Source organism: Oryza sativa, chromosome 2, assembly GCF_034140825.1.
Source record: "Oryza sativa Japonica Group chromosome 2, ASM3414082v1".
In the NCBI taxonomy this organism is placed as follows: domain Eukaryota; kingdom Viridiplantae; phylum Streptophyta; class Magnoliopsida; order Poales; family Poaceae; genus Oryza; species Oryza sativa.
Window position 1 is genome coordinate 1,172,811 of NC_089036.1, and position 22,124 is coordinate 1,194,934.

Consider the following 22,124-nt stretch of genomic DNA (forward strand, 5'->3'; position numbering starts at 1 on the left):
AAAATGAATGTTAAGTAATCGAAAGCCAGCTGAGTGAAATATCAAATTATCACATCTCTTAGAACACATGGCTCCGCATGTCAAAAACTCGATTTCTTGTATATAAGAATGCATAAAGGTATGGCCAAGGTGAGTTGCACTGAAGCTGTGAATTAGTGACCCGAAGAAACAACAGCTGCATTATGTGGCGTGCACCTCAATAATATTCATTTTGTGACGCAGAGCTAGTATAAGATATTGACATCTTTTCGCGGAGAAAGATGTGGAAATTTTTGTTCTTATCTATTTTTGCTTTCTTCTGCGTATGCTCAATTAACTGCTCTTTGACAGCCTTCGTGTTTGACAGTGGAAAACATTTCCTTACCGTAGCAATAATGTTGCTTGCAGGTATAATTCCTAGGACAAAACTATATACTACTACCTCCGTCCCAAAATATAACAATTTTTAGCTATGAATCTGGACACACAGTTGTCTATATTTATAGTTAAAAATGCTTATATTTTGGGACGGAGGGAGTATATCATGACAGGAGAACGAATTCTACCCTACAACTTACTGATTTTTCCTGGTCTAATCTTCTGGGCCATCATGTCTTGAATTCCGTTCCAAAGATCATACTATGAACTAAGTGCAGCTTCTGTATGAGAGCTGAGGTGCCACTGATCAGCAGAGATTGCAGAATGATCTTTCTGGGCTTATGCAACTCTTTTCATCTTTGTTGTCACCTCAGGAAAACCTATAATTCATACTACTTCTTATGTGGCCTTCACCTTGACATACTCATCATGATGGTTATTGAAGTTTTCGTTATATAGCATGCCCGTTGGAGAAAGAAGCCGTTGTAAAGCACTTCCAAACCGACCCTGGAAAATGGAAACAGTATTAAAATGTGGCCAGGAAACATTTGGAGTAGCGAGACATTATTATATAGTGAGAAGTAAGATAATGCAAAAAATAAGGCTCGAAACGATAGTCTGTTATCTTTGGTAGGGAACTAAGGATACAAATATGAGAAAAAGAACTTGATATATTGAAATGGTCAGATGGCCTTACCCACTGAAACAAGACAAGTATCCACCAGCATCCAGGCAAACTACCAAATTTGTTGCGAATGATCTGTTAAGAAGAAACGAGATCAGAGAAGTCGATCATTAGGATGTGACTATTGTTATTTGAACAACAAAGAAGATTAAAGGATTTTCAAATTTTGGACTTAAGTTCTTTTAGTTGCTAGACAGCCATCACAGAGCTTTATGAACTGAGTGACAGCATTCAAAAGTAGGAAGAAGATACAATGTTCACAGTACCAATGCTTTTTTTTTTCTCAAGCTCATTCAACATAATTGAAGTAGGGACAAAAACTCCATCTAGCATCGATCTAAAGAACCTATATCTAACATCAGTACCTCACCAAAGGAGAAAGAAAGGAAACAGTCATACGGTCATACCATTAGTAGAAAGGTTCCAATGCCAAAGCATGCTCCCATTGATTGACTCAAAAACCTGAGATCTCTTCCAGCCTGAGAATAGGGAGAAAGTACCAAGGGATGTCATCACATTTTTCCAGCACGTGCCATATTCGACTTTGCATTAATGTGCTATTTATCTACTCCAATAAAACGTAAAATATGATCCCCACTTCCCAGTGTTAAACTGCTAGAAACCTAGTGCCTTGAGCCATGCTTACTAGGGAAGTAATGGCACTTGGAACAAGTAAATTCATTTTGACAAGGTTTTCCCAGACTCCAAATGTACTTTCCAGGATAATTGCTTTAAAAGTCAGCCAAAACAAATATATCAGCTTACCAATAATGTTCCTTCAAGACTATGCACTGAAGGTGTCACCAATAATGCACAGAAATATGGAATCAGCACTTTATGCATCTGTCAACAGGGTAATGGACTGTCAGTAAGTTCTAGACAAAATCGAAAGCATTTGAGACTGGGGGTCGTGAAAATAAAGCATAAAACTTTCTGCAGATAGACTGAGTTAAGCCAAGGCCACGTCATAGGAGACATGCGCAATAATATGCAAGTAAATTTATTTTACAATAATATGCAAGTAAAATTCTATTTCTCTATAGAGCACAGGAAACTAAATGTATATAAATTGAAGGTAAAGTAATTATCTAAGATCATAAGGACCACCCTAACTGGACCTATGAGTCAGAATCAACCTTTTATAATCATCATCCGATTCAGTGAACAGATTCTGCAAGCATTTACAAATCCATAGTGTACACAAATGATACAACCAAAGTATCATATAGAGCAGATGATGCCAAATTAGATGACTAACATCAGATCAGATATAGGAGCACTGAATTTTCTTTTCTTAACAGTGCAACTGAGTTAGATTCTAAAAGGATAAACGGTACTATTGATAGATAAGAAATGGTAGTATTGATAGTTTCTGGCATAGTGAGAAGCAATCAGAATCGAATGCACTTCCAGAACAGTATGCAGAATATTTTATAAGTTATAGAGCAAACCTGTTGGACAACCATAAAATCATTAGTAAAGAGACTAGGAAAAAGCCACGGAACAAGTGTTCCTACTGCCCCCACAGTCGTTCCAGTTATTGCTCCAATCATGACAAGTGATTTCAATAGCATCCTTGCCTGGATAAAACGGTACCTTTAGACTTTAGTGTCTTTGTAGTAATGAACTTAAAAATATAAATGCACTTTAATGTAGAAAAGAATTCCAGTAGAAGATATGCACTATGTTAGTCAATCAAAGCACCATCAGTGCCGCACAGGATGCATCAAGTATGTGTAATGATGCTGAGCGTACAAGCACAAGCAGAAGCAACTGTTACTCTAGTACAGGAAAAGAAGGTATGTGTATGGCAAGCAAATGTATAGAAACCCTTGATGGCAAATGCACAACTCCGATTCAAATATTTATTTTAGTTCAATGGTAGTTGTAAACCGTAAAGATGCCTCATGTCCTAAGAGGCAGCAAATAAGTGATGGGATCAAGCTTTTGTTAATTTCAACGAACAGGATTAATACAAGAGTCTCAGTTGACCTCTTGCTTTTACCTTCAGCCTTTTAACTGTGTATCAAAGCTATAATTTTTGTCCAGTTAAATTCGACCTGCCTTGACCGCCAATAAAGTTGATATTTATTTGTGGATAGTTTTGCAGCAGATGTAATTCAAGATTCTAAATGATTTAATAAGCTTAGTTTGTGATATCAGCATTTTATTTAGAAGAAATGTGAGAAGGAGCATGTACTGAAAATTACACTGTTGAAGGAAACTTTGCATATCAGTTCGGTTTATCCTAAGTTCTTGACCAGAGAAAAGCGTAAAAACATATAAAGTGTGCAAGCATACATCATCAAGCTTTACACATGATTCCTTTGGATTAATATATCACTAAGGACAATAATAATGCAGTACAGAAATTCACGTGAAATTGAGAGCTTTAGATAGGTACCTTCATCAAATTGCACTTAGCTCCATATATCAACTCTGGCATGAATGACTGTGCAGTTTGTGACAGGGGCTCACCCCAAACAGTGCACATGCATAGGACATTAACCATAACCTTCACAGCATAGATTATTTTGTATGTTATCCACAGAAGAAAGTACATAGTAGCACTGTGTTTTCATCATGGGTAAGCATACCAAAAGTTAAAAGGTATGAACCTGGTGGGCTGCAAGTGTTATTGCTCCCATAGAAGTTGCAGAATACGTAAGTAACGCGTAAAATGCTACCTGAATGGTTTCAAATAATTAGGTATAGTAAAGTTGAGGAGAGGACATGGAATATTAGAACAAAAAAAAAAGCATACCTTGGAGGTCATTGTTATGAAAACAGGAGCTGCAATTTCAAAAATCTGCAGAAGCTCACTTGATGATGGGATTGTGAATGAAAAAGCTCGAAATCCTCTCTTATTTAGATTTTGCATCATCATAAAAGCTGCAACAATCTGAGTGTGTGTCAAAAAATAGCTATTTATGAAAATAATATGTTGTCAGAAGACTCAATTGTGTAAATAAATTGGATTTTTGTTTAGCATAACAAGTAGCTAAATGTCTGGCATACAAGTTGAGTAGACAAATCATAAAGAAAGATCGACATGGATAATAATATATAAAATTATGAGCATGTGGTTCCATCAAAAACATAACATTTTACAATAGATAAGTGATTGCTTTATAACTTAACTAGGTAGCATATCTTACTAGAAGATCAAGAAACATTTGTTTTTGTTAGTAATGTGGTGTTTCATCCGATTCAAGTTTCAAAGAAAAATCAGGTAGTGTTTATTAAGGCTAAGCATTGGTGGCAATCCACATCTTGCCAAGTCTAAAGAATCATGCTCAAGTAAAGATGTGCAAGAAGCAAGGTATGATGAGGTGATTGGAAAGTATGCCTACCTGTGAAACCATAGTTGCCCAGGCAGCGCCAGCAATTCCATATCCACATACAGAACAGAGAAGAAGGTCCCCAACACCATTGATAACACTAGCAGCTGCCAATGCCTTCAAGGGACCCCAAGAATCTTTCATGCCTAGACTGAGTTATAGCAAACATACAGTATAATATGAGAAGCCTCCAATCAAGGTAGTTGTAATGTGAAATCAAATAGAAGAGCTCAAAGTGTTTATTGTTATCAGAAACATCACAACCAAATAACTATGTAGCCCATGCGAGTTGGTTCAAATGGCAATATGAATATTTCAATGACGAATAGACATTAAGACAACTCAAAACAGATGCATCTGTAATTTGGCAAAATAAAAGGTCAAAGAAAGAAGACATGATAGATTTGAAGGCAAAAGAAATATAACTTCTCCAGAACAAAATAGATCCCGTGCAACAGAAGAGGAGAAGAATGAGCATGGTTTTTACCTAGCACTTTGAGCAACTAAGCCAACCAGAACTGCAGGCCATGCAAAGCCTCTAATCTGAAAATGAATGAGTATACATATTGATCTATGTACTTCATATAAAACATGGAAGTCAAAAACTTACATCCTATAGCATAGTGCATAGAATTATCCTATAGTACAGAACAAGGTATGCAATATGCCTGCAGTCAGAAGCATCCATGGATTTGCATAGGTTTCTGAAATCAATAGGTTTGCAGTCAGGATCATCCTCGTGTTTGTACTTCAGTGCAGGAAATGTAATCAGCGTGCCTCATCATTCAGTATCCATACAGAGGTACTAGAAAATTTCATCATGTTTCCACTTCCTTGTATATGTATAGCTATAGTATAGCTCTATGAGGTTTAGTTCATAGATAGCATGCAATTGAACTTTTAGCCATATTTGTTTATCCTCAAAATTTATTGACTATTTGACTGCTTTATACAGTTATATTCAAGAAAGAAACAAGCAATTCAAAATTGCCAGACAAACATGATTTCTCTTGGCGCTACCCCAAGCATGGCAGATGTCCTTCAAGCCATTGCTAGTGAGGGCGCCCTTTGGTGCCTAGCAGGAGCTTCTAAGCTTCGTGATCTTTTGTCTAGGGCTGTAGAGCTAGTGCACTAGGTTTGTTTTGCTTCTTGTGGGTGTGTGGTGTTGGTGTTGTACTTCTGGGTGGGTGGATGTCAGAGTTTATATCTAATGCCATCCACCTTTTTTCCTCTATCTTGATGAAATGATACGCAGATTTCCTGCGTGTTCTTAAAAAAAACATGATTTCTCTTGCTCATTCAACTAGGGCAACAATGAAAACACCCTAAACAGTGAAATTAATGAGAGAATGCTGACATGTACAAACCTGTGCATATGTATTGGCAGCAGAAATGATATCATAGTTCCCCGATCCAGTAAACACTGAAAATAAAAATAGAGGTTGCAGTAAAATTAAGAAGGTAGGTGGACTCAGACATGAGACATGTGAAACTCTAGATAGCATGATAAATACAAGGGCATTCAATCTGAGAAGCAAATTAAAAGGAAAAAACAGAAATAAGGTGCACTGCCAAACAGGGAGAAAAACAGTGAAGGAGATAATCCAGTGGTGAAAGAAATCCACCAGGTTTTCTCCATCAATATGCAGTCAGGTTCTTCAAAGTATGATAAACAAGGTTGACAGTCAGTTTCATCTTATTAGCACAGTTTAGTTTCAACTTACCAGTTAACACTTGAGTCCCAAAAAGCTTGGTGAACAAAAACATTCCTAAACCACAAGTAAGAGCAACAAACAGCAACATAGATACTTGGTGCTGTGCAAGTTCTTCATCCTGCATATAGTAACTGTGCTTATAAATAGAGTGCGGAGAAAAGACATGAAAGTTTGTGCGTTCATTGTTCAAAGTTAATAACCTTTCATAAAATTATAACCACCACTAATTTCCACAAAGTAGGGCTCTAGTAACATGCCAAGCACCAAGCCACCAATATTCTCGCCATACAGAGAGTTTTATAGTTGAAAACAGTTTAGTTTCTGAATTTCTGAGTGGCCTGCAAATTGCCGAGTAATATACATATGTATGTCCTGCTGCAATGTTCTCGTTTGTAGTAAGAAAAAGTGTATAGTTCATGCAAGAGAAATCAAAACATTAACTTCGAAAGTTTTCAATTTCAGCTTGTTATTAGGCATTTTTTGTACTTTTGTTCCATAGTCTTATAGAGGAAAGGGAGGGAGAGATTGTTCACGCCGAACTAAGTTATAAAGCTAAGTAGCTTAGGTTGGCAACAATCAAAATTGGAATGTTAAATTTGTTTTACCACTAAAATTCTAACAGATAAAACAGTATGTAAATCATACTATCAAGAGTAGCTAAGTTAACAATATATGTTTCTGATAACTGCCCAAGCATAGCATATTCCTGCCTATAGTTGTTCATCTAACAAAGAGGAAGGTACACCTTTTTAGCTAAGGAGGTGGCCACCATGTTGGAGGTCGCGATCGAAAGGAACATGAATATATAGCAGAGGTAATCGCAGAACACCGTTCCAGGCCCTGAAATTGAAGAAACAACAACCACATGACATTGAGCTGCAAAGACCCTAGCCTTTGCACGCGATATTCATATACCACAGTTCATCAGATTCAGCTAATTCGGTTAGCAAAATGTCGCCTAGTTCCATTTTGGAGATTAGCAGGAAGCAAACGCAGATGACATAGACTAATTTAGTTAGGTAGCGAGCAAGGGGAGCTAGGCGTTGTACCTAGGGCAGCGAGCTGGAGGGAGGAAGTCTGGCCGATGACCATGGTGTCGATGAGGCTCATGAGGGGCCCGCAGATCCAGAGCCCCAGCGCCGGCCCAGCGAACACGACGATGTCCCGCACCTGCTCCCACAACCCCGCCGTTCCAGCCGCCGCCGCCGCCGGCTCATCCCCATCCGCTCCCGCCACGGCCACCCCGCGGCAGCGGGCGGCGGCGCCACGGGGGAGGCGCGGCGGCTGTGGCTCGGTAAGCGGGCGGCTGAGGACGAGGCGTGCCGCGCGGGCGGCGAGAGCGGGAGTGGGCACGGCGGGAAGGCGGCGGGTGGGGAGGAGCGCCGGGAGCGGCGCGGCGGAGAGGAGGCGGAGGTGGGCGGACATGGCGCCGCGCTAGTTGTAGCGGGAGCGGACGGAACGACGACGAAGGTAGGCAGGCGCGTGCCGAAAAGACGTTAGCAGTGACAGGCAAAAGGGCATGTGTGGTTCTCGATATGCTGCTGCTGGTAGAGCCTGCGTATATACGTCTCCGGTATTCCAGGCTCTCCATTTCACTTCACACGAATCACCTCATTTCCAACAAAATTCCTGTGAATTTCCGACAGGAATTGCAGATGAAATAGTTTTAGCCTTTTGGCAGCAAGAGGTCGCGCAAAATTTTCCTACACATAGTAAACCATCCAACATTCATCAAGTTGTGAGTAGTAGCTTCCTTTATTTGATTAAAGGCAACTTCTGAAATTCTCCGCGCGTCGGAGAAGCAAGCTTGGGATATCATATCAGTGACCAACATATTACGATCAGGAATAACCAGGAAAACAAACGAGGCAGCACCAAGATTCACTTGCAGGACTCCAATATAAACCAGATACACATTATACTACAGTTGGCAAAAAAATATAGATCCCAACCCATGAACAGACCAAAAACACAATGTGGATTAAGAATAAGAAAAAACGCCTATGTGTCGAGCTCGAGCACACAGGTGCTCTTCCCTATTCTGTGAGAGTCAAAATCAACGTCGAACAAATGGGCATTGTTCCCATGCAATCGTTTCAAGTGTTCAGGTGCCTCTGAATGAAAATACCAACTATGCCGCAAACTCTAATCTCTGCTTGCCAAGGTATACATAGAAGATGACGGTTCCCTCACAGCCGATCACATGAAATCGTACTCATCCGGATCATCAAAATTACCCTTTCCAGGGATGAAATCATCGTCTTTATTCTCAATGTGTAGCTGCTTCTTTTTTGCCCCTACAGATTTCGTTGCAAACATCAGTACCAAAAGAATGTGATAGAAAAAACAGCTTACAGTTTGACATCAGCACCGCATGTAGGACATAAAGCGCCTTTGACCTCACCTTGTTTCTTTTTGCCTGCTGCAGCTTCTTTCTCAGCCTTGATCTTTTCATTAGCAATTGCTGCAATGGAGGACGATATATCTTTCGCATCCGCACCTTTCAATGATGCCATGGAAAGTCTCATGACATTCTTGAGTAGACCCATATAGTGGAAGCTTTTCTGTATACATGAAGACAGGGATGAAGGTCAGATCCTGCAGAGACAATTCCCCAATAAACGCAGATTTCAAAATGTTCAAAAAACCTCATAGGGACGCAGTTTGTTTGCAATAAGCTCTGCATATTCCGCAAAGTCACTCTCAGACTTTGGGATGAAGGTATCTAGGGACTTTTCACTGCCGTCCTTCTTTCCAAAAAGTTCCGTAGTTGACTTAAAGTCAGCTTCTTCCACAAGCCTACAATATGTATTCATCAGGTGAGCAAAATACATGCACGGAGATTTGAAGGGCAGGATGCTGCACAAAGCTCAAAATTGGACAGTGATATAGACTAAAATCGGGAAACATGGTAGCGGCAAGCAAACGGGCAAACAGCACCTACAAAGTTCTTCAGCAGACCTAAAAAAATAGCATATACCTTTGTTGACGAAGTTTCTCTAGAGCAGGATCATCCAGAGCCTCATCTTGAACTACTTCAGAACTAGTTGATGCTTGTTGTTTTCCTTTCTTCGCAGCACCTTTCCCACTAGGTTTTGGTGCAGTCTTTTCTACAGGTGGTGGTTTAGGTTTCTGCATTGCATTAAAGTATTCAAGCACAAGTGCTGAATCAGTATTGCACTACTTTTATAAATCACTCCCTCTAGTCAAATTTATTTGGCATTGGGAGAACTGGGTTTAGTTCTCCCAAAGCCAAATATTTTTTACTGACTACTTTATATAAGATAATCATCAAGGCAAGAAATGCTAATAATCGTGCACAATGTCAAATTACTACAGCAAGTATGCCACCGGTTAACACTCACAAAGATTAGAATTCTTCTACAAGATACAATAGGGTAGATCAATGACTACATAACAAATGCAAGCTCGAAGCACGTGAACAGCTGTATTGCAAATCTTCAATGTTACTTAACTAATTTCACTCAAATTAAAATGAAATGATTGTAGTAATCTAGGAGGTTCCTACTTCAGAAATGCAAATTAAAAGAATAATAAAGGAAATGGCATGAAGGGAAACAAAAATGTCTACTGAGAAACTATTGCGGATCTTTCACCCTACCTCCTCCTCCTCTTCTTCCCATGATTCTTTTACATCATCTTCTTCCACATCTTCATCTGCCCACTTACTTTTAAGCGGCTCAGCTTTTGCACTAGGCACTGCGGGCTGAAAGTCTTCAGAATCTGTTGTGATAGATTTGTTCCAAATATGACAACAGGAAAACATAAGCTATTAGCAAACCCCAACATCAGAACTCATAATGAAATTCAGTAATAAGCCTAATAAATTCAAAGTTGTACTGCAGCCTGCAGAAACTTTGATGCATTCATATTCTCAGACTAGAACGAGGTAATATCTCCTTTTACTACAACAACCTTTACAATTGTAACATAAGCTTACCCTCCCAAAATAAACTGCAAAAAAAAAGGTAATTGTGTGCAGACAGTGGAGTCACTAGATACGTTCAAACTCTTACAACAATTTTCAAGTTATAAGAACATCGAAGGTGTAAACCAACAAGAAAGCAGCCTAACAGAACTGGTAGCAGGTGAATGTGCATACTATATCTATATGATCTGCGTTCTGCCTAGCATGACAAAATTACACAGCTATACAGTTTGCAATTGCTCCCAATCATTTTCAGCAGCAGTTCATATATCTAATTGCAGACTCAGTCTTTTTCAAAGTCTATGAGCGTGAAATCACCAGCGACTCGCATATTTTCACGATATAATAGAACACATCAACACCCACAAGTACTTTTGCGTCTCAAACTAATCACCAGAACAATACCACAATACCCCCAACCCAAAATCTAAACTGTAGGCCAGGTAATCGAGCAACCGCGCCTTTAGTCTTGCGAACACCTTGAACTAACCACCATTGCAATCACAAGTTCACAACCCACAAATTGCAAGTATATTCCGATGCAGCAGTTCACGGGTTCAGGGTACGTATTACCATCATCCGATGAAAAACCCTAATTCCAAGCCCAAAAAAAAACATACGGCGACCTAACAATCAGCGAAAGTTAACATCACGCAAAGCGTTCAGTCGCGAACCGCGCCCCCTGGAGCACGAGCCGTACGCATCGGATGGGCAAGCTCCGCGGCGGCAGCGCGTCCGCGGAGACTCCACTGAAACGAGAGGCACAGATCGGGAAGGGAGAGATTCGAGAGGCGCTCACCCCAGTCCTCCATCGCGGCTTGACGGCGTCGAGATCTGACCGGTCGACGGCGGCGGAGGGGCCGGAGACGAGGAGCAGGCGGAGGAGGCGGAGTCCGGAGGTGGCCGGCGAGCGAGGGCGGGCGCGAGCGCACGCTAGGGTTTCCGCGGCCGAGTCGGCGGCGCCGGCGCCGGCGGGAGGCGGAAGGTTCTGGAGGGTTGGGGGTTCGGGGAGAGGAGGTGACGCGTTGGCTTCGCTGGCCTTTTGGTTTTGCTTGCTGTGGCTTCCCTTTTTCTCTTGTAGTTGTTGCTGCAGTTGGTGATCGCGCCCGTTGAGTTCTAATCGGACGGTGGATATGACCCCACGTGAAAACGGGACGGTCACGGTATCACGCTTGCGTGCTTGTTCCTGACTTTCTGGATTTTAAAACTTAGCAATTACTAATAATTTAGAGTTAATTTTACGGGGTTTTTTTTGCCATCGTGGTTTATTTTACGGTATTTACTTTTATATTGTTAAGTACATGTATATAAAAACTTTATCTATAATTTTTTTTACTAATAAACTGTATAAATAAATAAACAAAGGGATAATTGCAAATATGCCATTACTTTCAACTCCTAACTCGAAATAGCCATTATAAAAACGCAAACTGCAAATTTGCCATCAAAGTTGGTTTTCTATGCTTCCGTTTGTCACTGTTGTCCCAACTGATGCAATTAAAAGGATAAAAATAATTCATAGAAATACATTGCAACTTGAAAGACTGTTTTGCCCTTAGCTAAGTTTATACCCTCCCAGCCCTAGGACCCGACTTGACCGCAAGCTAGAATGATCCCCTCCTTCTACCTCTATGAACCATAGATCTCAAATCCTCTCATCCATGGCAAGGAAAGAGCTAATGGATTTTGATGGCGGCGGGCGGCGACGGGTAGGCAGTGGGTGTTTTGGCGGTCAGAACTGCAGGCGACCTCGGCTTGAGCGGCGGCCGCAGTAGCAGCAAATGAAGGCGGCGGCAGCAAAGCTGCATCTTGGGCAGCAGCAACATTATCAGGGGATGCAGCAGCAGCAAGCAAATGTTGGCCACAACAGCAGCAGCCGACAACTACATCTAAGCATCTTAGCTCTTAGGCAACAACAACAACATTAGCAGGCAGTATTTTCGTGGGTAGTAGGCCAGTAACAGCCCACGGTTGCATCTCCTAAGGCTTTTATCCTCCTTTTTTTTTTCTTATACGATAAGTATGCCAAAATAATGTTTATCTTGCAATTTGGTGGATAGGGGTATCCTTGTCCTAAATTTGATAAAAACCAACCTTCTAACGGTGATAGTTCAGGCTGTCGGTCTAATGGTAGGCAGGTTGGGTTCCAACTGTTTCTGGTGGTAAATATGCAATTATACTTTTTGTAGTGGTAGATTCACAGTACTGGTTGAAACCAGTGGTAAATTTGCAATTGGCCCATAAACAAAAGGATAAGCGAATCAATGGGTATGTTATTTTTTTAGACAGATAGTTTTCCTTGTCTTATGTGATTTATACAAATTGGCCCTTCACTTATGTGTAAATTGTTGTATCTGCAGAAATTAGGACAATTTGAGATATACTACATGTACATCCTCGGAAATGTGAAAAGGAAAACTATGATCAGCAGTTCTTGGTTGAATAACAAATTTGTCTATAATATTCTTTAGATGTATCAGTTGTTTTGCAGATATACTCCATGGTAGATTTATACAGATTCGTAATACTAACATGTTCACATCTTGTACTAGATTTTTTTTTTATTTCAAAACGGAGAGAATAGTAATTAAAAACTGCTTGTTGATAGATAATGTACTAAATTTGTTTATTTTAAAATATAGTATTACTAGTTGATAGTTTTCTCATTTTTCCGTTCGTTTTGATTTGACCATATAGCGCTCTTAGTTGTCATTTTGACAAGACCTCAATTTCAAAATCCTACAAAGAGCTTTACAGGATCTACAACCAGAAAAGAGAATTTGGTTAAACAATTCAAATTTTAATCTCATTAAAATCAATCGATTAGGTGCATGTCAGCTTTAGTCGGTTCCCTTTTTTTTTTTTGAAACTCAGAAGCAGAACTGTGATAAATTGATTTGTGCATGCCAGCATGTCTGCAGAGGTTTCCTCTTTTTATCTCCAAAAGTTCTGAGCTAGCAATAATATAGTTATTACAGCTAAATACACCTACATTCTTTGCGAAAATGAAGAACACAGGGGGATCTCAGCACTCATCTAACAAAACTGTCAGAAAGAACGAAGACATCTACACTGTCTATTTACACAATCAAACTGAAAGGACAAGCTACTGCACACTGTTCTACGACTTGAGGACTGCTCCTTCCGTTATCTTCCACCCTCCTAGCTTGGAGAAGGCCATCTCATACCGGGTAGTGTATTTTGTGTCATATGAATCATTGTTTCTGGGCTCAGTAACATCAGTAAGTTGGCCTGCCTCATCAATCGTAGCCTCCACAGTCGCTCGTCGACCATCTAGGGAGATAGTGATGCTATCAATCGTCACATCGGATAGTGTATACTCCCAGAACCACCCATGACGCTCAATCTCCGCTGCTCGGTCAGTCCACACCTTTAGCATGTTGCCATCAAGAACCTATAAGAACATGGAAAATCAGTACCAGCATTTGACCGCCATCATCACGGGGATATCATGCAGTGGCAATAGTTCTTGAAAAATTGTTCAGTTGCAATTGAAGCATGTGTGTGAGTCAAACAAGAAAGATTATTGTAACCAAACTTGTAAAGGTACATTGCGTGACCAATATATCCTATAGGAGAGTTATATCTGAATTATCTCTCTATAGGAAGCGTAGGTATAGGTAAGAGCAGTGGCCAGCTAGGAAGCATGAAAAGTCAAAGTTTTAAACATCACCTCTTGCAATGATGCAACCGAATGTTCTGGTCCCAAGGCCTTAGATTTGATACTCTGCCACTTGCGAACAATATCTTCTGCCAGCTTCGCATCCATTCTAGGAATATGTACTGGATCTTCATCTAGTGCAGGATCTTCAACATTCATCATGCAAAAGTTAACTCTCTATGATATACATTACAGAATTATAGTAGCATTGTGTATGTATGAGACAAAAATATTTGATGTATAGCTTTGTTAAAACATTAATGCAAAGCTATAAGATCAAGAACATACTGTAATCAGCCAACAAGGATACCCAGTAAACACGTGAGCAGTAAATTCCAGTGTTGTTTGACTACTTTAGCAAATGAAAAGCATTTACTCACCATCAGTAGAGTCGACACTATTAGCAACTGCCACAGATCCATGCTCACTCCTAATAGCAGAAAGGGGCCTCTTACGAGGCAAATATTTGGCCCCAATTACTGCCAACAGTGCAAACAGTGCGCCAGCAGAGATAATCTTCAAGGCGGCATTTCTCGAATCATGAGCAGGTGCATTTTCCTGGTCAAAATTTTCAAGATATCCCCCAGGGCCATCTTTAGTATTTTCCATGGCTGACCTGTCTAACTGTTCTATCAATGGAAAAACCTTGTTGAACGCTTGAATAGCATTTGATTTCACAGTACCAAGTGCAGCTGTAGCTTGAGCACCAAGTTTTGCAATAGCAGCAGCAGCAGCCAAATGAGAAGCACCACCACCCTCCATCCTTTCTAGGTAGCTTAAAACTTCTGGATCATCGTAGTAATCTCCAAGTCTGAACTGCATGCCCCGAGTATCTCTGCTCCTAGGAAAAACCTCAAAGATAAGCCAAGTCTCCAAAAGCTTGCACAGCCCTGGAAGAAGATCATTCTCTTCACTGATGCTAGAGTTGGTCACAATAAACTCTAGAATTTTGGGGTCTCTGTATGGTGAAGACTCATTATCAATTCCAAGCCACATTCTGCACTTGCTAACATCTCCGACTAGCAATGAGCAGAATGCCCTTTCCAATGCAAGGTCCATCTCATTATCATAAGCATAATGAGAACCTATGTTGAACTTCTGGAGTTGTTCAAAAAGATCATCCGCCATCATGATGAATTGTGGCCTTTTACTTATAATTGCTTGAGCGACATGTGCAAGTGCTACATTGTAAATTTCAAACCATTCAGGAGGAATGCTATTCGGTGTTTTTGAAAAGAAATCCATCTGGGAGGTGTAACAGAAAGGGAGTTAACATGTTTTCAAAGATGTGCTCCTGCAATATAAATAGGCAGCTGCTTCATAAAAACAAACATGTACGAACCTGTTCAATTGATGTCATCCTCAAAAAAGCCTCGTTCATGAAGGCTTCACGAGAAAATCCTCCTCCAACGGTAGCAATACCTCCTCTGCCAACGCTCCACAAAATGTTTCTCGCACCTTGAAGCCCTTCTTGGCGCTTCTTATGATGCTCTGTGTCAATAGGAAGGGAGAGAAGCTCCAATACACAGCGAGGTGTAATCTCCTCGAGAGTTTCATCAATCTGTGAAAGCAGATCAGGTGCGAGATTGCTTGCTCCATCTTCCTACAGTATGAAGTTCCTATTAATATTGCTTCAAGGAAATCACCATTCTTATTAAAAAAATATAGCCCATGTGTCCCAAACCAATCTTCACAGGGTTATTTAATCTTATCCTATTCAAATATAAGCCCAATGAAAAAGTAGGGAGTAAAAAAGCAAACAGTTCACCTGCAAGAGCTTGAGAGCCCTCTCGAGCACCTCGCAGCAGCCAATTACATCTGGAGGGCTTGCTGCCATAGCATCCCTTGATAGATCCACATAAGCCAGAGCCATCGCTAGCACCACGTCCTGCTTGAAGCGCTTGGGTGGCCGATCCAGAAGCAACTGTTCTCCAGTTACAAGCACAGCAAGTGCCTCCCCAGCCTCCTGAAGCGCACACAACACACCTGGAACCTGCTTCACAAGACACCCAATATATTATAAGCAGAGAGAGATTATACACTAGTGCTATTTGACAAGATCCAAACACACCCTTTGCTGCCCCCTAAAGCCTCACCTTGTCCCAAGCAATATCCATGGTGAGAGCTTCTTCACGGTTCTCAGAAAGCGCACGATCATACTGAGTGCGGGAGTTCTGGTTCATGAGAGTGTCATGGGCAATCTGCAGCATTTGTCGACGACCAACAAGAGCATCCGTGCTGTAGCCATACTGCGGTGGCTTGGCTATCCGTGCCTCGAACGCCCTCCTGATGCCATCGCCAAGGAAATGTGGCTCTGCCCCTAGAACCTGAGCAAAGCCAGATTCAACAAAACATTTCGGAAATAGTCAAAAAGGCATGATCTCTCACTAGCCCCACACACACATGATATAGGCATAATTCGTATCATAGTATGCAGTGGATCACAAATGCGATGGATTCGGCATTGTAGTCAGTTAATAACCTAGTGAAGTGACACTACGGAAATAGCAAATAACTCGATTTCATGGAACTGAGGGATCAGTAACCTAGCAAAAGACTTGCAGGTGGAATAACGTTTCAACGATTTAGCAGTGACAATGTATCATCACCTACCAAGAAGGCAAGAATCATGCGCTTTTTTTTATCTACGGGATGATATTCCGAGGTCCAAATGATGAACAAACCGCAGCAGATTCACGGGGCCTCACCTTGTAGAAATCGACTTGGAGCGGGAGGGAGCGTTCGGCGGCGTCGGGGAAGAGCGGGACGAAGGGGGAGGCGGAGGGCGCGGCGGCCGGGGCCGGGGCCGGGGACGGCGGGTCGGAGGGCGCGGCGGTGGGGAGGAGGTGGAAGTCGGCGAAGAGGCGTTCGGCCCAGCGGCTCGCGGCGCGGCAGGCAGCGGAGGGGTGAGGCGGCGGCCTGCGGCGCGGGCGCGGGCGCGGGCGAGGGAGGGAGAAGGCGAATGGCGCCGAGTTGGGGCGGGCGAGGAGGTTGTGGAAGCCCTCCATTAGCCGCCGCGGCGGCGGCGGCGGAGATGGAGGGGGCGGAGGAGAGAGAGGTTTTAGGAGTGAGGGGGAGAAGAGGGGGAGCCTTGCTGGCTTTGGCCCTTGTTTTTTTTTTTGCTGTTGTTTTCTTGTTGCTGGATGATCTGGGTGCATGATTGGAGACTTGGGCACTTTGGGAGATTTTGCTAGGTCCAGTATTGAGACACCAATTTCAAAACTAATCTTGCTAAGTCTAATATTTTAGGGTGTGTTTGAAAGGAGAGGAAAGAAGAAGGTTAAGGAGATATGCAAAGCGAAGTGAGTCATTAGTGCATGATTAATTGAGTATTAATTATTTTATAGTAAAAAATAGATTAATATGATTTTAAAAACAACGTTCCTACTTAAAAAATAATAAAAAAATATATTGTTTAAAACTTCAGAAAGCGTGCGCGTAAAGAACAAGGGATTTTTTTTCAATCAATCAGATGCAAACAAACAACACATTATAACCTCATGTTCAAAAATAGACTACAGATTTAAGTCTCGGATTTTAAATTTTGGTTATATTTAATAAGCTAACAGGCATATGAGGAAAGGCTAGACTTTGTTTAAGAGCCAAGTTTTTTACTGGTTTGGAGTCGGGTGTGAAAGTGGAAAGGCTTGTTTAAAGTTGTAATCAGTTTTGGTTTGTTTAAAAGCAAGGTTCTTATCGAATGGTTGTTTGGGTTGAAGCTTTTTACCCAAAGCCCATCATCTTGCTAATTAGACTAAAGGCTTTCAAGTTTCAACCAAATATAAGCAAGAGATCCTTCATCAAGTCATTTAAAGGCAACTTTGGCTGATCAGTTTAAGCATGTTGATTGACACTTTTTAGATTACAATGCTACCAAGTGACAAGGATATACCCCCTCCCCCACCCCACAAAGTTGACGATGTTGGGCTATGATGGGATATCATCAAATCCTCCATCTAAAAAGTGGCAAACCATCAAACTCTCATGTTTCAAATGTTTTTTTTGGCTTAAATTTAGATTTTTGGGGGCTAGTTCTTTTCAGGTCAATGGATAAATTGATGATGAGTTATATTACTTCACAGTAATAATACTTGACGACAAACGAACGGATTAACTATTAAAAAACAAAAATATTGTTTTAGAAAATATTATAGGAGAGTGAAACTCATATATAGAAAACTTTTGCAACAATTACACTGTATAAAAACTTACGAAGTGTGTTCGTGGTAATTCATAATCCATAAGAGAGAAAAAGGGACCCTTAAGAGTTGATTATCCATGTCCATTTTCTCAAGCTCAAGTTACAGATGACAACAATATGTGAATCACTTATCTCTACAGAAAATGCACCGGGCATACGTAATTAAAGTCATTATGATTTACCTCATTACCTTGTGGGTGAACTAATATGCAGTCTTGAGAACCAAGCATAAAAAACGAGATTTTGAGGGAGAGATGTCCCTCTAAACAATTTTTAAGAATAAATTATAAGCTTGTTGAGGATTGAACACTAAATCTCAGGGTTAAAACCAAGAGAGGTTGAAATCAAACACCCCTTGTCACTGCACTATTAAGTGTAACTCTCGAGAACTCGAGAACTAAGCATAGCTCAGGTGGCGTGATGTGATGGTGTTCGCCAGCTTCTTCAGGTTATTCCGCTTTTGTTCCTTCAAACTATTTAAACAGTCTTCAACAGAAAATTACACAATGAAAGAAGGTTTTGCAGTGATCCACGTTACACGGTCATCTCAGACAAATATGTATGCCGCTCGAAGCATTGTAATTTGGAGAATGCCACTGGAAAATTCTGAGGATTTACAATTTGGAGTTTGAGAGTTTGAGACACAGTTTCGAAATCTGTAAAATACCACTAGGAATCAAGGTTGATTCAACACGTCTTATTTTCAAGTGTATTGTAATTTGATACTCGTATAGCTTATGTAGTAGAAAGTTAATACTCCCTGTATATATGGGCTGCTGTCAGCACCGATTCTAAGTCTGAAGATCTTGCAGAAAACAATCAGTCGACATCTGAACATCTGAACTCCGATATTCAATAAAGCCTATGATCAAATTTGGACAAATCGTTGAGAATTCAAACCGTTTGCACATCTGAACTCTTTCATGTCATTCATTCACTATATTTTTTGAACAGAGACGAACCAATGAAGTTTGAGAGTTTGAGAGTTGAGACACAGTTTCAAAATCTATAAAATACCACCGGGAATCAAGGTTGATTCAATACCGTCTTATTTTCAAATGTATTGTAATTTGATACTCGTATAGCCTATGCAGTACAAAGTTACTACTCCCTGTATATATGGGCTGCTGTCAGCACCGATTCTAAGTCTGAAGATCTTGCAGAAAACAATCAGTTGATCAATGATCATGCGTCATCTGAACATCTGAACTCCGATATTCAATAGAACCTATGATCAAATTTGGACCAATCGTTAAGAATTCAAACCGTTTGCACATCTGAATTCTTTCATGTCATTCATTCACTATATTTTTTGAACAGGGACGAACCAATGAACACTGTGGAAGGTGAAGCAGCTGAACACACGCAAGATCGGCTATGGAGTCAAAAGAAAACCTAATTAAGAGGAGAATGGAATTGCAGCACTGCATTGTGTTGTGTTGTGTTGTTTGTTCATGGCCATGTGGTGAACTCGAAGACCTTGCCGACGATCTCGAGGCCGGTGGGGATCTGCCAGATGAAGAGGAGGACGTTGATGGCGTTGAGCGCGATGTGCAGGCTCCGCGCCGTCTCGTTCCCCTTCTGCATCGCCGGGACCAGCGCCGCCGCGGCGGCCCAGAGCACGGTGATGGCGGCGCCGGCGAAGAGGTGCGGCCCCGGGAAGAGCTTGCCGGTGCGGAACCACGTGTTGAGCGCGCCGCCGACGGACTCGGTGACCCCCAGCCCGAGCAGGATGGAGCCGGCGTTGAAATGCCGGTCCCGGAACGATCCCTTGATCAGCTTCTTCCTCTCCTGCATCACGCGGATTCACCATTTCATCGATCGATCCATGGCGCCATGGCGAAGCTTGAGCGAGCTGGATGATGGAGTGGTTGGGGAGAGTTTGATTATACCTCGGTGAGTTCGTCGATCTTGATTTCGACAGGCGACTTGGGTGCGGAAGGGGGAGGTGAGGAGGAGGAGGAGGAGGAGTCACCGGCGGCGACGGCGGCGGGCGTGGCGGCGGCGGCGGCGGGCTTGAGCTGCTTCTTGAGCTCGTTGATCTCGTCCTGGATGGTGCGCACCCTGCGCCACTGCCACCCGAGGTAGCCCGCCCAGAGCGTGTAGGCGAAGAGGCCGCCCATGACGAGCGGGTGCAGCAGCGCGACGCTCCGGCCCTCGAGGATCCCGAACTCGCCGCCCGCGGCCAGCGCGTCCGGCGGCGCCAGCGCCAGCGCCGCCGTCGCCGCCGCCGCCGCCGTCGTCCTCAGCAACGACGGCAGGGCAGCAGGCGAGCCACGCGTCGCCGTCGTCGTCGTCGTCTGCTGCTGCTGCCTGGCGCTGGGGGGGCTGTTCTTGTTGGAGGCGGAGCAGGTGATGATGGCGTGGACGGCGGCGAGCGGCGCGGCCATCATGGTCGCCGTGGTGTTGGCCGGAGTACGCGAGGTGGTTGGTGAAATGGTGAGGTGAGGACGGGGATAAGGAGGGGAGAGAGCGGAGTGGTGGAAACGAGCGGGCGAGGTGGGGAGGGGGAGGGAGACGAGACGAGAAGAGTAGTGTGGTGTTGCGTCGATATCGAACATTCGAGGGGACGTGGCGGACTCGCACGCGCGGGCGAGCGGCCAAGTTTGTGTCCGTTGGCTCTGATGGCGCTTTTCCGTGCAAAAGATGACGTTTTTTTATGGGTGACGCCGACGCCACGCGTTTCGGTCCCTGTCTCCGTCGACCACCGGCGATCCATCCAAGCACCGATCGCCGGTTGGATGGATACCCAAAAAAAAAAAAAATACTCTCTCCATTCCATAATATAAGTTATTTTAAGATTCAACTATTAAAACATTTAATAAACACTTAGTATAATATAAAATTAATTTTATTTATTAAAAATTATATGATTAGATTGGGATTTAAATTTACTTTTATATGGTTACAAATTTATTGCTACAAACCTTATAATATATGAAAAATTATAAATTAAAAATTAGTTTTGTAGACTGTGCCAATTTTAACGGCGTATAGGACAGAGAGAGTAATACGGTTGGATCGGAATCATCACTCAATCCTTGCATGTACTGTTGGTTGGTTGGTTCCACGTCACGGCATTTCACCGTGACTCCTCCTCCCCTTGGCCCAACCACGCAAAAATAGATCACCTTAGGCCCAACCTAATAGCTATTTGGACCGCACATTACGTTCCCTGTGCCCTACTATCTGGGCCGTGTGTTCTCCTCCGACTAGCCGAGGCCGGAAATCTTTGGGCCTTGACATTTCTCTCCATCCATTTTTTTTTGAGTTTTTTTTTCTTTTGAAAAGGACGGATGGTTTGAAATTCAAAATTGGAATGGAATTTAGAATGCCATCGTTTGCAAAGATCATGACTCGATGAGAAACAGACACAAGAAATACAAGTCACGTGTTACTACCAGTTATTATTACCACGAAACAACGACGATACATACATACGCATCGAGATGCCCTGCAATATCATCAGTCATATATAAATTTCACTGATGGATTACCGCGGTAATTAACTAATTAACCTCAAGCAGGATTAATATGCAGAGATGACGGTCTAGGCCGGCGGCGGCGGCGGCAGCGAGCGGAGGAGCTCGTCGGCGATGGCCTCCTCGAGCCATCCCTCGGCGTCGCCCATGATGCCGGGGCTGAGCCGCACCATCAGCACGCAGAACTCCGCCTCGCTCAGCGCGCCGTCGCCGTCCTGGTCGCCCTCCCGCACCATGGCCGCCGCCTCCTCCACCGTCATCTCGCCGCCGCCGCCGCCCAGGCCCAGCACGCTCGCCGCGCTCCGCCGCAGGCTCTCCGCGGTGATGGCGCCCCTCGCCGGGTCGGCGAGGAGGCGGAACCCGGCGCGGAGCTCCGACAGCAGGCCCTCCGCGCCCAGCCGCCCGGCCATCACCGGCATCAGGTCCTCGTACTCCTCGCCGCCGCCGCCTCCGGCAGACGCCTCCTGCTGCTCCGCCGCCGTCGTGGATCGAATCTGCTGGTGATGGTTCATGCTGCCGGCCGGCGAGGGAAGCCAAGAAGATCAAGAGTGGTGTTGAGAGTTCGTGTTGACATTTTTGCGGGTGCGGCTTTGTATATAAAACGAAGGGCGTTGGATTGGACGGCACGGGGATAATGTGATGTGGTGGTGGTGTGCTGCACCCAAAGCTTTTCCATGGACCATCAGTGACAGTGATATTACTGCCCCAGATG

General features: G+C 43.0%; 5 protein-coding genes across 5 annotated transcripts; all 5 read right to left on the reverse strand.

Moving 5' to 3' along the window:
* Positions 1-261: 261 nt before the first annotated feature.
* LOC4328128 (protein DETOXIFICATION 46, chloroplastic) lies at positions 262-7,630 on the reverse strand. Its single transcript, XM_015770646.3, has 14 exons — positions 7,148-7,630; positions 6,844-6,938; positions 6,108-6,216; positions 5,751-5,806; positions 4,871-4,926; positions 4,396-4,534; positions 3,807-3,944; positions 3,661-3,729; positions 3,447-3,557; positions 2,494-2,622; positions 1,808-1,885; positions 1,450-1,521; positions 1,055-1,117; positions 262-864 (listed from the first exon to the last, which is right to left on the reverse strand). The coding sequence occupies exons 1-14, from the start codon at positions 7,521-7,523 to the stop codon at positions 757-759; spliced, it is 1,599 nt and encodes a 532-aa protein (XP_015626132.1). The 5' UTR covers positions 7,524-7,630; the 3' UTR covers positions 262-756.
* A 316-nt stretch (positions 7,631-7,946) lies between these two features.
* LOC4328129 (uncharacterized) lies at positions 7,947-11,101 on the reverse strand. Its single transcript, XM_015770647.2, has 6 exons — positions 10,847-11,101; positions 9,721-9,842; positions 9,079-9,230; positions 8,747-8,897; positions 8,503-8,662; positions 7,947-8,395 (listed from the first exon to the last, which is right to left on the reverse strand). Exons 1-6 carry the CDS (start codon positions 10,857-10,859, stop codon positions 8,298-8,300), a joined length of 696 nt encoding a protein of 231 aa, XP_015626133.1. The 5' UTR covers positions 10,860-11,101; the 3' UTR covers positions 7,947-8,297.
* A 1,842-nt stretch (positions 11,102-12,943) lies between these two features.
* Positions 12,944-16,792, reverse strand: LOC4328130 (protein ACCUMULATION AND REPLICATION OF CHLOROPLASTS 6, chloroplastic). The gene is made up of 7 exons (XM_015771238.3): positions 16,438-16,792; positions 15,826-16,056; positions 15,498-15,722; positions 15,072-15,332; positions 14,110-14,974; positions 13,742-13,875; positions 12,944-13,462 (listed from the first exon to the last, which is right to left on the reverse strand). Exons 1-7 carry the CDS (start codon positions 16,735-16,737, stop codon positions 13,169-13,171), a joined length of 2,310 nt encoding a protein of 769 aa, XP_015626724.1. The 5' UTR covers positions 16,738-16,792; the 3' UTR covers positions 12,944-13,168.
* A 2,406-nt stretch (positions 16,793-19,198) lies between these two features.
* Positions 19,199-20,426, reverse strand: LOC9271151 (uncharacterized). Its single transcript, XM_015771239.3, has 2 exons — positions 19,823-20,426; positions 19,199-19,721 (listed from the first exon to the last, which is right to left on the reverse strand). Exons 1-2 carry the CDS (start codon positions 20,321-20,323, stop codon positions 19,383-19,385), a joined length of 840 nt encoding a protein of 279 aa, XP_015626725.2. The 5' UTR covers positions 20,324-20,426; the 3' UTR covers positions 19,199-19,382.
* An 885-nt stretch (positions 20,427-21,311) lies between these two features.
* Positions 21,312-21,981, reverse strand: LOC4328132 (calcium-binding protein KIC). The gene has a single exon (XM_015771240.3). The coding sequence runs from the start codon at positions 21,922-21,924 to the stop codon at positions 21,481-21,483; it is 444 nt and encodes a 147-aa protein (XP_015626726.1). The 5' UTR covers positions 21,925-21,981; the 3' UTR covers positions 21,312-21,480.
* Positions 21,982-22,124: the final 143 nt, after the last annotated feature.

Bases quoted from the DNA above. Each gene is read 5' to 3' on its own strand.
- LOC4328128 (XM_015770646.3), bottom strand. From the start codon at position 7,523: ATGTCCGCCCACCTCCGCCTCCTCTCCGCCGCGCCGCTCCCGGCGCTC. The intron at 6,939-7,147 runs GTACAACGCCTA...CTTCAATTTCAG, and splicing joins CCTCCAGCTCGCTGCCCTAG to GGCCTGGAACGGTGTTCTGC. The intron at 4,927-5,750 runs GTTTGTACATGT...ATTCATTTTCAG, and splicing joins CTGCCAATACATATGCACAG to ATTAGAGGCTTTGCATGGCC.
- LOC4328129 (XM_015770647.2), bottom strand. The intron at 8,663-8,746 runs GTTTTTTGAACA...TCATGTATACAG, and splicing joins ACAAACTGCGTCCCTATGAG to AAAAGCTTCCACTATATGGG. The intron at 8,396-8,502 runs GTGAGGTCAAAG...CGAAATCTGTAG, and splicing joins AGCAGGCAAAAAGAAACAAG to GGGCAAAAAAGAAGCAGCTA.
- LOC4328130 (XM_015771238.3), bottom strand. From the start codon at position 16,737: ATGGAGGGCTTCCACAACCTCCTCGCCCGCCCCAACTCGGCGCCATTC. The intron at 16,057-16,437 runs GTGAGGCCCCGT...GGCTTTGCTCAG, and splicing joins TCCAAGTCGATTTCTACAAG to GTTCTAGGGGCAGAGCCACA. The intron at 15,723-15,825 runs GTGAGGCTTTAG...CTTGTGAAGCAG, and splicing joins TGGATATTGCTTGGGACAAG to GTTCCAGGTGTGTTGTGTGC.
- LOC9271151 (XM_015771239.3), bottom strand. From the start codon at position 20,323: ATGATGGCCGCGCCGCTCGCCGCCGTCCACGCCATCATCACCTGCTCC. The intron at 19,722-19,822 runs GTATAATCAAAC...CGCGTGATGCAG, and splicing joins AGATCGACGAACTCACCGAG to GAGAGGAAGAAGCTGATCAA.
- LOC4328132 (XM_015771240.3), bottom strand. From the start codon at position 21,924: ATGAACCATCACCAGCAGATTCGATCCACGACGGCGGCGGAGCAGCAG.